Source organism: Tyto alba, unplaced genomic scaffold (genome assembly GCF_018691265.1).
Source record: "Tyto alba isolate M040663 unplaced genomic scaffold, T.alba_DEE_v4.0 Super-Scaffold_20000042, whole genome shotgun sequence".
Lineage (NCBI taxonomy): Eukaryota > Metazoa > Chordata > Aves > Strigiformes > Tytonidae > Tyto > Tyto alba.
In genome coordinates, this window is record NW_024881293.1 from 1,117,087 (window position 1) to 1,131,132 (window position 14,046).

At 58.6% G+C, this 14,046-nt stretch overlaps 1 protein-coding gene across 9 annotated transcripts; it reads left to right on the forward strand.

The window, feature by feature from the left end:
- Positions 1-189: 189 nt before the first annotated feature.
- ECE1 (endothelin converting enzyme 1) lies at positions 190-12,530 on the forward strand. 9 transcript variants are annotated; one of them, XM_042794930.1, is made up of 18 exons: positions 190-208; positions 3,532-3,618; positions 4,614-4,755; positions 5,075-5,287; positions 6,623-6,747; positions 7,012-7,224; positions 7,326-7,517; positions 8,060-8,202; positions 8,284-8,398; positions 8,625-8,735; positions 8,951-9,049; positions 9,162-9,239; positions 9,632-9,735; positions 9,939-10,049; positions 10,178-10,245; positions 10,327-10,517; positions 10,613-10,708; positions 10,982-12,530. In XM_042794930.1, exons 2-18 carry the CDS (start codon positions 3,532-3,534, stop codon positions 11,156-11,158), a joined length of 2,265 nt encoding a protein of 754 aa, XP_042650864.1. In that variant the 5' UTR covers positions 190-208; the 3' UTR covers positions 11,159-12,530. The 9 variants fall into 9 exon arrangements, with proteins under 9 accessions (XP_042650864.1, XP_042650858.1, XP_042650860.1 ...); XM_042794924.1 differs by lacking the exon at positions 190-208 and adding an exon at positions 225-326; XM_042794926.1 differs by lacking the exon at positions 190-208 and adding an exon at positions 1,137-1,158.
- The last annotated feature ends 1,516 nt before the right edge of the window (positions 12,531-14,046 follow it).

Sequence of the window (14,046 nt, forward strand, 5' to 3'; positions counted from 1 at the left end):
CCCCCCCCACTTGCACAGCTGCGTGCTCGGATGCTTGCGCGGTCGCACGCTGCCGGGAAAAACACCGCGGGGATTTATCGGGGCGGGGGACACACGCGGGACGTGGGGACCCCCAAAACGGGGCTCGGGGCCCCCCCTCGAAAGAGTTAAAGGAGGCGCGGGAGGAAGCCCGGCCCCCCCGCCGGCCCCATTGGTTTCCCCAGCCCAGGTACAGCCCCCGCTCGTCCCCTCCGCAGGCCGCGGCAGCGTGGCGAGCTGCGCCGGGGCTCGGGCGAGTGCTCGCCCCAGCGGGGGCCGAGGCCGGCGGGAGCGGGGTGGCAGCCATGGTGAGTGGGGGGGGGGTGGGGGGTGTGTGTGTCCATCCGACCCCCCCCCCCCAAAAGCCGGAGGTGTCGGGTCTGGGTCAGTGGGGCGAAGCGGGGCGCGGGGAGGTGCGCCTCCCATGGGGTGACCGTTGTGACCCCAAGGGACCCCCATCCATCCCCCGTGGGACCCCACGCACCCCCCCCAAGGGATCGCCCATCCATCCCCGTGGGACCCCACGCACCCCCCCAAGGGATTCCCCCATCCCACCCCAAGGGACCCCCATCCACCCCCAAGGGACCCCTATGCGCCCCCCAGGGGACCCCCATTGCACCCCTGGGTGCCCCCCCCGCCATCGACTCCCCCAGTCCGGTTCGCTTTGCGGCCACCGAGGCCCCAGAGTGGGGACCCCAAAACAGGCGCCCCCCTCAAATCCTCCCCCGGCACCCAGCCCTTCCCCCCAAACCGCGGGGATTGGCAGCGGGTTTCGCTCTGCAAGGAGAGGGGTGCAGGGGTGACCCCCCCCCACCCAGCGACACCCATTTCGGGGGGCGTCCAGAGGGGCTGTTTTCCCCAACCCCTTTTTTTTAACAAAAAAAAAAAAATGCAAATTTTAACCCTTTTTTTGCTCTTTTTTAAGCTTCTTTTTTTTTTTTTTTTTTTTTTTGGTATTTATTTGCAGCCAGCTCTCCCTGCAAAACTGAGTCCTCACCCGGCACCCCCAGTTAACACCAGGGCCCCTAATTAACACCAGGGGTTGCTAATTACACGCCCCCCCCCTCCCTCCCCCCCCCCCCCCCGGGCATCCTAATTAAAGGACTGAGCCTCCGTGGGTGCTGACTCCAGGCCGTGGAGGTGCAGGGGGCACCCGTGGGTGCGGGGCGGGCGCCGCTTGGCTAGGTGGAGGTTCGGGGGTGATTTGGGGGGGGGGGGGGGGGGGGGGGCGCTGAGGATGAATTTGGGGACACCCACGGATGAGTCGGGGGGGGGGGGGGGGGGGAGGCGAGAGAAACGCCATCGCCCGCGATAGCGGCCGCGGCGGCTCCGAAATGGCGCCCGGGCGGGAATTGAAAGCGGCGGGTCGGGGCGCCCCGATGCCGCGGTGAGGGGCTCGGGGGGGGCAGGGGGGGCAGGTGACACCCCCTCCGCCCCCGGGACCGCCATCGGGGCCTCGGGGCTCGGGGCACGTGGGGTTTATTGTTTACGAGGTAAAGGGGCGATTTGGAGGAGAAACCAGACAATTTGAGGCCGTGCTAAGACTTTTGTAAGTTCTAAAAAGAGTGAAAACGCCCTGGGTTGGGGGGAGTTAAAAGTGTGGGTGCCCCCATCCTGGTGGAGGTGGGGAAACGCGTTTGTATTGTGTATTTAAGCAAACAACAGAACGGTTGGGGGGGTGGGAAAGAGAAACAAAAACCATCCTGTTTTGACCCCAAAAAAGGCTGTTCCCCCATTGCAATCTGGGGAGCAGCGAGGGGAGGGGGGGCCCACGGGTGCTGCTTTGCCCCCCCCGTGGTCCCAGTGTTGGGGGGGGGGGGGGTATGGGTGCTAAAAATACCTCCCTGACCCAAATTAAGGATGCTGGGGGTTGATCCCAGGGCCTTCCGGGGGTGTTTTGGGGGGTTCAAGCTCGGATTGGATTCTCTGATGTCTAATACGAGGTTGAGCCAGCACATCCTTAGTGAAAGGAAAAAAATGTAGGGTGGATTTTTCTTTTTTTTTTTTTTTTTTCCCTTTTCCTGCTATGTTCAGTCTGGGGTAGACAGATGGGGTGGGGGATCACCGAAAAAACCTCATTTCCTCAGGAAACAGAGTGAAAGCCTTGGCTGAAAGCTGGGACTCCAGGAATTTGGTGCTTTGGAGCCATAGGGGCTCCATGGGCAGCCCTCTGTGTGTGCAAGCAGGGGTTTGTGCCCAGAGCTGCAGATTTCAGCCATGTGCAAAGTGCGAAACCAAGGGGAAAAAGTGAAAGAGGATGGAAAAAAAAAATATAATGTAAACCAAGATTTCACCAGTGATAAAATCTTGCAGTTAAAGCTTTTTTTCCTGGAGGTATGCAGGCTGGAGGTGGGCACCTGAGGGAGATTTTTGGGGCTGGAAACGGAAAGAGGGAAACTGCCTTTTTCTTTTAACTCTTTTCCCTCCCCAGGTGGGTTTTGTGGCTAATTAAACCCACATTGCCATTCAGGATCTGGGGAGAGGATGGGATTCATTATTAATTGTGCAAGGGGAGGTTTGGGAAGGCCGTTATCGGAAACGGGGCTGAGCACTGGTGCTTTTGTTACATGTGCCTTCCTGCCAGGGGAAACTGAGGCACGACCGCGCCAGGATCGGATCAACTCAGTGTCCCTTTGGGGACGCTGGCAGCGGGATGGGGCCATCCAGATGGGTGCTCACCCCCCGCCCTGCGTCCCACTGGAGGCAAAGGGATGTGACCGGTGCTGCTCAGACCATCGGTGGTGGGGGTCAGGGTGGGTTTTGGGGTGCTTACCCCCTCGGCAGAAGGTGGAGGGTTGTTTTCCCTGACAGGAGACAGTCCGGCTGGGTGGTAGGGCCGTGCCAGGGGGGGAAGGAAACGGCGGCAGCACGATAAGGGCCGCCTGCCAACCCGGGAGGTTTCCCCTTGTTTTTCTGCTGGGGATGAGATAAGAGCTGGGCACCAGCGCAAGATAACGCCCGGGGGGACAAGGAGCCAGGAGGGAGCCTGTCGGCAGCCTAAATTCAAGGTGTCATCACCTTTGGGTGCTTAGAGGAGCCCCACGGGGTGTTTCAGGGTGCGCACGGTTCACAGACGGGGTGTGGAGCATGAACGAGCTGGTAGTTTCGGGGTGAAAAACCATTTTCTCGGCTACCGGCATTTCTCAGGTCCCCAGCACGCTGGGGTTCCCTGGCACGGGGGGGGGGGGGGGGGGTCCCCTCACCCCGTTGGGGAGCTGGTGGAGGAAGAACCGGCTTTATTCCAGGCTGAAGGGGAGGTTGCACAACCCGGCCCCGGGGGAAAGCAAGGCGGGTTCGGGCTTCGCTCAGCTTTTTGGCTCCGGCTCTCATTGCTTTCCATAACCTTCCTCCGGCGTTTGTTTAGTGCTTTACTACCCTGGAGCCATTCGGGATTTAGCTCCCCGGAGGAGGAGGTGGCTTTAGAGAGTGCATATTCCTTCCTCACCCTCCTTCCTCCTCTTCTTCCTCAACCCTGAGCCACTGAGCCCCTCCGTTTCTGATCTCCTCGTGCAGATGTCGACTTACAAGCGGGCGACGTTGGATGACGAAGACCCCCTGGACTCCATCAGCGAAGGCGATGGGTACCCCAACGGCTTCCAGGTAGGGCTTCCTGGATGTTTTTTTGGGGTGAGAAAAATGGGGATTTTAGGTCCTGGCAAGCAGCAAAGGGGGTTGCAGAAGGGTTTTGTGCCTGGGACCAGCCTTTCCGTGGGGCAAAGTCCAGCGTGAGCAGAGCAGTGTTGGCTCCTGCTGCCCTTTGCTCCCCTCCCAGCACCCGGAGCGAGCGATGGGGGAGCCTGTGGGGCCGGATCCTGGCTTGGTTGTTTGCAACGCCCCAGCACCCCGTTTTTCCACTGATCAAACCCCTTTCCTGGCATGGCCAGGGCAAGCAATTAACGTGGCAGTGGGAGCTTTGTCCCCACACAAAAGGGGATTAGGTTAATTCCTCTCTGAGCATCAGGAAAGCAGCTTAAAAAGAGCCACGGGTGGCAAAGAGGGGAAAAAAAAACAAAAACAAAAAAAAAAAAACCCAAACCCACAGCTGCCAGAGTCCTGCCTCCCCGGGAAAGATTTGTGGCTGGAGCGATGCTCTCGGTGCTGGCCCCACTCCCAGCCCCGTCGCTCTCTGCCTAAAATGATGTTTTCTGCCCCCAAAATCAAGAGCTCCGCGCTGTTTTTACTTTCCCCGGCGGGGCCACCCCTGCTCGCCGTCGCGTTGGGATGTTTCCTGGGGATGTTTTTCGGCTGAGCAGGAGTATCCTGTTACGGCACTTCCCGCTGCCGCTGCAGCCCCCACCCTGTCCCGGCGGTGGGGACGGGGACGCCCGGCGGGTTACCGCCGTGCTCAAGGAGGGGTTTGGGGTGGCACAGGGTAGCAGGTGAGCCTGCCGAAATGCTCGCCCTGCTCCCTTTCCTGCCATTGTGCTGCCCTTCCTGGCCAGTTTCTGGAAGGCAGCTGCTGCCTTTCCCAGCCTGAACCATGCCGGATCCGTCGCCGGGGGCCAAATTCGTGCCGTGAGCCGCAGGAGGCAAAATGGGGGGATGCGCGCGTGGGTTTTTCCACCGGTGGGGAAACGGTGCTGCTTTTCCCGCAGGTGAACTTCCGCGGCTCGAGGAGCGGCCTGGGGTGCTGGGCTGAGCGGACGTGCACCAAGCAGCAGCTCGTGGTGGTGGTGGGGGTGCTGGCGGCCGTGCTGGCGGCATGTCTGCTGGGTCTCATCTTCCAGTACAGAGCCCGTAAGTCCTCGCATCGCGCGGGGACCCTACCCCCTCGAGCGGGGTGAGTTGCTGGGGGTTCCCCCGGGGGCGGGATGTTCGCCCGCATCCTTCACCTCGGGGTGGGATTCTCGGGCATAAGATGAGACGCTCGCATCCCTCGCCCTGGAGCGGGATGCTTGGGCACGGGAGAGGGTGCTGGTCCGTATCCCCTGCCCTGGAGCAGGTTATTATGGTACGAGGCGAGATGCTCGAGCACCAGGTGGGATGTTTGCCCACATCCTTCACAGCACTCCCTGGGCTGTGGTGGAGGAGCTGAACCCGTCGTTCCCATGCCCAGGGCCGCCCGCTGTGTGCCTGTCAGAAGCCTGCATCTCCGTCACCAGCTCCATCCTCAGCTCGCTGGACCGGGCAGTGAATCCCTGCGAGGACTTTTTTGGCTATGCCTGTGGGGGCTGGATCAAGGCCAACCCCCTCCCTGATGGCCACTCACGCTGGGGCACCTTCAACAACCTCTGGGAGCACAACCAGGCCATCATGAAGCATCTGCTGGGTGAGTGGTGGGAGCGGTGGGGCCCCCGTGGCGCCGAGGAGCTCCGTTAGGTCTGGGGGATGCCAAAAACACCCCTGCGGGGGTGTAAGGTTGGACTTGAACCCCAGCGTCAAACCAATCCGTGACACACGCGCCGCGAGGACGTGGGGAAGCAGCTCCTGGCTGTGTTTGCTCTCCTGGGTGCCCCCTGGGGTTTTTTGACTGTGTTGTTGCAGTTCTCTGCGCCGAGTAGGGGAAGGGTCCCGGCCTTGGCTCTGCAAACCCCATGGCGGTGTTCCCAGGAGCTCTGAAATTCAGGATTTGCACCCCAGGCTGCATCCAGAGGCAGTAGCACCCCAAGAATATGGGGTTTTCCTCCTGCTATAGCTTCCAGTTTTTGTGAACAGCTTTTCGGGGGGGCTGGCTGCCACTCTGGCCATTTCTGGGGGCCAAAACTCCCCCAGGGGAGGGAAGATCCTGGGCTCAGCCTCTGCGTGCAAACACCAAAGTGGGGTGGCTTATCCGAGCAACCGGCGGGGACGGTTTGTTCAAGCTTTGAGCAAACAACTGGCTCCTTATCAGCACTTTCCACTGTGCTGGGGCTGATTATCTGAAAAGAGAAGGTTTGGGAAGAGTGTTGTCTTTTGGGAGAAGGGGAGTGGTACGGGAACAGCTTCGTCCCCAGCTCTTCCTGCAGAAATCTGGCACTGGTTTTTCCGGGAGAAGGGACCGGGGCCTCCAGCCAAGCAGTCGTGCTCGGCATTTCCTTGAATTCCTTGGAGCCAAGGGACCTTTAGTTAATAAAACCACACAGCTGGGAAGCCAAAGGTGCAAGCTGTGTCATGAGGAAAATAAAAAAAACACCCTCTGGGGAAGCAGAATTTTAGAGGGGGGGTGGGAAAATAAAAGGATGGTTTTGGAGACAGAGGAGAAAAATGGGTTTATTGTTCCTTCTTGCAGGAATAAGTAATAGAGGGCTGGGGAGCACCGGCACAGAGGCAAGGGCAGCACAGGGGGCTGGATGATGCTGGGAACATCAGAGCTGCTGGAAAAATGCTTGTTGTTTGTTTTTTCTTTATCTTTCTGCTCCAGAGAAGCTGGAGCAGTTGCTGCGGGTGGGAGAGGAGATGGGAGCAGGAGGCCAGGAAGGGCTGGGGGGCCATGGAATGCTCTTGGGGGCATGGAGGGGACCAGCGGGGCAGTCCTTGGCACCTTTTTGGAGCCTGGTTTTGTCTAAAACAGGGTTGGATATTTCTCTGGTGGGGCTCTGGCATGCATCAGCAGCCCCTGTGAGGGACCAGATGCCTGTCCCCAGGGACCCCCTGTGAGTCCCCCCCGCTCCGTTTTCTCCTGCAGAAAACACCACGGCCAACGTGTCGAGCGAGGCGGAGCGCAAGGCGCAGCGTTATTACCAAGCCTGCATGAACGAGAGCAAGATTGAAGAGCTGCGCGCTACCCCGCTTGTGGAGCTCATCCAAAAGGTTCGTCCCCTTCCTTGCAGAAAAGCCGTCTTCCCTCTGCAAAATGGGGGGAAAAAAGTTCATTTATGGGCGTCCCAGCACCTTCTAGACCCTGGTGCTTCCCAGGGCAGGTGAGAGGCCAGAGATTTATAAACAGGTTTTGCCTCTCCTGGGCTTTTTAGCCCCATTGCAAGATGTTTCCCCCCAGGATGGGTATTAGGGGAATATTTAAGCAGCTCCAGGTGGTCGTTTCTTACCCAAAAGCCGGCCGCTGTCTCTCCCCAGCTGGGTGGCTGGAACATCACAGGTCCTTGGGCAGGGGACAACTTCAACGCGACGCTGCGGGAGGTGACGGCGCATTACCGCACCTCGCCCTTCTTCTCCGTCTACGTCAGCGCCGACTCCAAAAACTCCAACAGCAACGTCATCCAGGTGGATCAGTCGGGGTTAGGCCTGCCCTCGCGGGATTACTACCTGAACAAGACAGAGAATGAGAAGGTAAGGTTGTTGGGGGAAATTTGGCTTTGCTGTGAGGTGCTGTGGGTAGGCGGCACCCGTTGCGTTGATTCCACCCCCCCCCCCCCCGTCCTACCACGTAGGTGCTTGCTGGGTACCTGAACTACATGGTGCAGCTGGGCATGTTCCTGGGAGGCACCGATGAGGAGTCGACGCGGCAGCAGATGCAGCAGATCTTGGACTTTGAGACGGCGTTGGCCAACATCACCATCCCGCAGGAGAAGCACCGGGACGAGGAGGTCATCTACCATAAAATGACGGCTGGAGACCTGAAGGTAGGGCCGGAGCTGGTGAGCCTCCTCGCTCCGCCGTGGCATGGGAAGTGGGGTGGATGGGTGGAGGTGACGCAGCTCGTTGGAGGCAGCCCGACGCCAGCCGGCATCACTTGGGAAGCTCTTGTGCAATCGCTTGGCCCGTGTCCTCCTTGGGGAAATCCCACCCTGAGCTGCTCCTCCCAGCTTCCAGACCACCCCCAGGGCCGGCGGCCGTCCCGCTGCGGCACTAACGCCCTCCCGGTGCTGCTGCTGCGGGCGGTCCAGCTGCAGACGTCAGCGCGGTCCCCTCCCCGTGTCCCCAGAGGGGCCCTGATGGGCTGGGTCAACATTTTTGACACCCGCCCCACTTTCTTTTCCTTTGCGGGAGGAAATTGTTTACTCCCCTCCGACCTTTCAAGGATGCTGCCCTTATGGGAACGGGTCTCTGCAAAATCAGCTGAATCCCTCAACCAGGGGCTGATGCAGCGGCTCCCAGCTCGGGAAGCGGCTGCCACCCCGCTCCGATGGTTTGTGGGCCTGTAGCAGCAGTGTGGCTTTTGCAGGAGTTGGCACCGGCTGTGGACTGGATGCCCTTCCTCTCCACGGTCTTCTACCCTGTGGAGCTCAATGAGTCAGAGCCCGTCGTGGTCTATGCCAAGGAGTACCTGGAGCAGGTCTCCGACCTCATCCTGGCCACTGATAAATGGTGAGAGCCCCCAGCCTGTGTGGAGGGTTGCCCAGGGTGGGCAGGCACGTCCCGCTGCCCGCTCACCACCTCTTGCCGCAGTCTCCTCAACAACTACATGATCTGGAACCTGGTGCGGAAAACCAGCCCCTTCCTCGACCAGCGCTTCCAGGATGCCGAGGAAAAATTCATGGAAGTGATGTACGGGACGAAGAAGGTGAGGGGGCAACCCCCAGCACCCCCAAATTGCCACTAAAATGGTGATGGGTTTTTAAGTGAAGTCCTCATCACATTGCATCCAAAAAGGAGAGATGTCGGGCAGGTTTTGGGGTGGCAGCTCCAGCACCGGGGGGGGATGGATGTGGGCTTCCTCTCCCAGCGGGGTGTGAAGGTGGGGGGTTTTGGCCGTGCCACCACTGAGGACCACCTCTTGTCCCATGCAGACCTGCCTCCCACGCTGGAAATTTTGCATCAGTGACACAGACAACAACCTGGGCTTCGCCCTGGGGGCCATGTTCGTCAAGGCCACCTTCGCCGAGGACAGCAAGCAGGTGGTACGTCCCCGAGCGAGCAGCACGTGAGCCACCTCGGCGGTGGACGGTTGGGGCAGCCCGCCTCTTGCCCACCATACACCTCCGTTCACCGGGCTTTTTGCCGTTCTGTGTGCCATCTCAGTCCTTCCCTTCCCACCAGTGCAAAGGGCCTTTGAACTCCTCAGGATGGGAAGTGGGCTCTCCAGACCAACGTTGCACCACCTTGTTTTGTCTAGGCGGAGGAAATGATCGCGGAGATTAAAACAGCCTTTGAGGAGAGCCTGGAGACCCTGCAGTGGATGGACGAAGAGACGAGGAAATCGGCAAAAGAGAAGGTGAGGTGCTGGCGGTGTCAGAGAGAAGGGTGATGGTGGAAGGTGGTGGAGCTGAGCGAGCCTGTCCTTCCATCCCTGGCACCAAAAGCACTTCGGTCCTTGTCACCCCCAGGCAGATGCCATCTACAACATGATTGGCTACCCCAAGTTCATCATGGACCCCAAGGAGCTGGATAAAGTCTTTAATGATGTGAGTTGGTCAGATATGTCCCCTCGGTCTCCTATTTCCTCCTCCACTAGCATGTGCAGGACCTGTGCCCATCACCATGGCCTCGGGGCAGCCTTGAACTCCAGGTTTCCTCCAGAAGGGTCTTGCTGATGTTCTTGGCCCTTCTCTGGGGACTTCTCAGAAAGCTGCGGGCTGGTCCTGGGGTGGCTGGGGTTCTCAGAATCCCTTCCCGAGAAGAGGAGGAACCGTTTTCCATAACAGTGATTCGTTGCCCTCCCAAGACTCTGCAGATGTTGGAGAGGAGGAGAAACGAGAGCGGCTGTAACTCAGCTCTGGAAGCTCAAACGTGACCAGGGAGGGAGGAGTGGGGCCAGGCAATCACCGCGTGCCACTCACGCCTTGCTCTTTTGCAGTACGAGGCTGTGTCCGACCTCTACTTCGAGAATGTCATGCAATTTTACAACTTCTCGGCCAGGGTCACCGCTGACCAGCTCCGGAAACCGCCAAACCGGGACCAGTAAGTCCTCCGCTCTGCTTCCCCATTGCGCTCAGTGGGGAATATCACAATATCTGGAGCACTGGGATTTGGTGTCCACCAGGCCACACTGGTTGTGGGAGTTAAATTTGGGCCAGCGGCTTTGCACCGTAAGGGGATGGTGTTGGAGCAAACATCAGCGATGGGTTTGTGCTGCCACGTTGGCCACGTCCATGTCCCTGCAGGTGGAGCATGACACCTCCGACGGTCAATGCGTACTACTCTCCCACCAAGAATGAGATCGTCTTCCCCGCCGGCATCCTCCAGGCCCCTTTTTACACCCGTGCATCTCCCAAGTAAGAGCCTAAAGGAAAGAAGAAGGGCAGCATGATGACATTTCCTCCCATCCCCAAATTCGAAGCTACGTGTCACGGCTGTGGGAAGCAGCAGCTGCTCTCTAAACCTCAGCATTGCTCTCCTGCAGGTCGCTGAATTTTGGTGGGATTGGCGTGGTGGTGGGCCATGAATTGACGCATGCTTTCGATGACCAAGGTATGGCCAGGGCCAGGTGGCAGTGGGCTGCCGGAGCGGTGGCCAGGGGGATGGCGAAGGATCTGCTGGGTTTTTTGGCAGGCCGGGAATACGACAAGGACGGCAACCTGCGTCCCTGGTGGAAGAACTCCTCGGTGGAGGCCTTCAAGCGGCAGACGGCGTGCATGGTGGAGCAGTACGGCAACTACACGGTCAACGGCGAGGCCATCAACGGCAAGCACACCCTCGGGGAGAACATCGCCGACAACGGGGGCCTCAAGGCTGCTTACCGGGTAGGGCCACGGGGCTGGGAAGAGGTGGTGGGTGGCACAGTGTGGTGGGGGGATCGGTGGTGTCCCCTGAGCCCGCTGTGCTCCCTGGCCTCCAGGCGTATCAAAACTGGCTGAAAAAAAATGGGAATGAGGAAACCCTGCCAACCCTCGGCCTCACCAACCACCAGCTCTTCTTCGTCGGCTTCGCCCAGGTGGGTCGCTCAGTGGTGGGCGGGGAGGGTGGAGGCACAGATTTCTGAGGGGTGCTCAGATGGTGTTGGGGAGGGCGTGATGGCAAAGCCGGGTCCGAGATGCTGCGTGGCGGCTGGAGAACTAGATCGGGGTGGTGCTGGTTTAAAAAGTGAGACAGAGCTGAAGCTGGTGGTGGTGCCCATCATGCCAGCGGGGAGGTCGGATTCGACACGGAGCAGGGCCCCCCGTGGTTGCGGCCGCCGGCACTCGTGTCTCTTGCCCTCCGTTTGCAGGTGTGGTGTTCGGTCCGCACGCCGGAGAGCTCGCACGAGGGGCTCATCACCGACCCCCACAGCCCCTCGCGTTTCCGCGTCATCGGCACCGTCTCCAACTCCCGGGAGTTTGCGGAGCATTTCGGCTGCCCCCTCGGCTCCCCCATGAATCCCCCCAAGAAGTGCGAGGTCTGGTGATGGGCGAGTGCCCGGGGGAACCAGCTGCTGGGTGCTTCGTCCTCTGCCGACAGCTGAATTTCCCCGCTCTTTTTGAGAGGCTCAAACCACTTCTCTGTGCAGCGAACTGCCCAGCTCTCAGCCGGAGCTGGGTATTGTCCGAGGTTCGATCCACTGTGAAAACTCTTCATCCCCTCGCTCATTTGTGAAATTACTTCATTTTGGGGGTCTTTTCTTTTCCCACCGTGACCAGGCCGTGTGTCAAGGCGCACGTGTCCTTGGGCTCTACCCTCTATTTACACCCACCGTGCTCCAGCCTGACCCACCGCCCCAGCAAAATGCCTCTTTTTCCAGAGGTGATAAAGGGAACGCTGCGACACCAGCAGGTTTGGCTGTGTGTCTATACACATCTGATGTACCTTCCTCTCTCCAAAGATGCGCACACAAGGATGGAAAATATTTTAAGATATATTTTTTTGGGAGGGAAATGCATATATTTTTTCATGCATTGTGGAATACACTGGAAAATTTCAGGGAAAATGCATTTAAAAGCCTTTTTTTAGGAAAATATTAGTATATTTATTAATTTTTTTTTTTTTTTTTAACTCAGTGCAGCTGTAGGTGCAGCACCCTGTGGTGACTGTCCCTTGGCTGGGGAGGCTGGATGGGGCTGCCCAGGCTGCGGATGCAACTAGCCAGCCCCGGATCCCGGGTTTCTCCGGGAGGGACCGTCCTCAGAGGATGCTGACAGGGAAATTGGGGGCAGCGGGCCTGGGAACGGGGCTGGAGGATGCTACGGGTCACAGAAAGGCTCTGTCGGGATGCTGCGGCTCCTGGGATTAGCTTTAATTTCGGAGTGCAAAGGGAAAAGTTGACGTGCCAAAGATGTAACCGAGGTGGTGACGGTGTGGATAAAGCACCCGGTTCTCCCTCCTGTCCTCTCTGAAGCGAGGTCAGTTGCGATTTCCTGGCCCAAAAGCTTCCCCAGACAAATGCAGGTGGTTCCTGCTGCTTCTTCACTCGCCGACGTGCCTGGCCTCTGCGCCCGGGAAACTGCAAGGCCCGAAATCACCGCGCGGCCCCGAACCTCCATCCCTCTGGGGCCAGTTTGGCACCGGAGTCAGATCTGGCTGGGATGGGGGCAAGGGGCCTTCTTAAGGTTTTTTTTTAATACTCCTTTTACGGTTTTGAGAAGAAACCACTAACAGTAGCTCAGGTGCTGCGTGTTGTTTCATGGGGCACCTTCTTACTCTAGATAGAAAGCAAAAATGTAGAGGGAATTTTAATATTTATATGTAAAAGGATGGGTGGGGGGGGATTTTTTTTGTAACTATTTTTTCACCCTATACATGGGGCTTATCATAATTGAAATAATAAATACTTTTTACTGGGACTGGAACTGCTCATGACTCATTTTTTCTGATAGCAGGAGAGTCTTGTATCCCTTTATCTGCATTTTTCTCCCCGTCCACACTGACGAGACCATCCTGTGCTGACAAAACTGAGCTGAGGAAGCTTTTCCCAGCCAGCGCTTGGCATCTGCCCCCTCTCTCAGAGGCTAGCGCCAGGCTTTTGTGCCCAAAAACCTCCCTCTCGCTGCGGGTGGTTGTTTGCTTTCCACCTCTATGGCACGGCCCCACACGTCTCCCCAGCAGGGAGGTCTTTCCTAGATACTTTTCTTTCCTCCCGGGTGAGTTTTTGGCCGGCCAGGCTGTCCTTGGATCCAGCGGCGCAGGCCCCGCACAGGTTGCTCTCCAAACAGCCTTATTTATAGCTCCGTGATGCCGGCTGGATGCTGCCAGCTCGGTAATGCAGGCCAACGCTCGCTCCCAAGCGGATGCTCCATGGCTTCCTCGGGCTTGCCTGAAAAATGCAAGGCAGGACCTGGACCGCAGGCTCCCTGCTGAGCCTCACCCCAGCACCTGGGAGGGCTGATGGCCATGAAACAAGTAAAGTGCTGGGTGCTCACGTGCTATTTAACCCTGGCTCCTTAGCAGGGGCTGGATTTGGGCTGCAGCCCCCTGGTTTTGCCCCATTGGGTGTATTTTGGAAAGGCAGACCGTTTTCACTGCTGGGATGGGCAGGACTAAGCCAGTGGTGTGCCTGGGATGTGCGTTGCATAAATTAAGATGTTAAAATTTCCCCCTTGCTCTTTTTGCTGTGTGTTCTCTCCCAGATTTAATAAAAATGCAATAGGAGAGCACTTGCTTTCTGCTCCCACACCTCGGTGCGAGGCTCTTGGTTTTCTGCACAGCTGGCAGAGCAGCCGTGGCCCTGGTTTTCCCTGGGATCTGGCTGGAAATGGTAACACAAACCCGCAGAGGGCGGTGGAGCCGAGAAAATCGCTGCCTCTGCTCTCCGCTCCTGGGCTGGCAGGAGTTAGCGAAGCTACCGGCGTGGTGTTTTGGCCTGGATCTGGCCCCGTGTGCTTAAAATGGGGTGAAATGCCTGTGTTCCTAGGGAAAGAGAGGAGCAGTGTGGGTGTAAGGCAAAGAGGAATGAAGTGAGGAGAGCGGGGCTGGGGTGAAAGGGTGTTTCCCCAGCTGCAAGAAGCAGGGAGAGGAGCACAGCCTGTCCCGTGGAGAGATAGGATGCTGTTAGAGGTGACTTAACCATCTGAAAGGGAAATATTTTGGCTCTCCGGGGCTTTCTGGCAGTGGGGGAGCGGGCAGGTGATGTCCTGGCCGCTGCTGTGTGGACAGCCCCAGCACAGGAAGGATTTCAAGGGCGAGCATCACGCTGCATGGTGACAGGGGGATGCCGCGGTCAAGGCTCCCTGCGCTGGGCTCGGAGCCGGCAGTGGATGTTTGCCTGTCTGGGAGGCTGCCGGGTGTAGGCAGAGCAAGCAGGAGGTGACTCATCCCACTCCTGTGCCAGCGCCTGGCGTGGGCTTGCCTGATCCTGGGTGG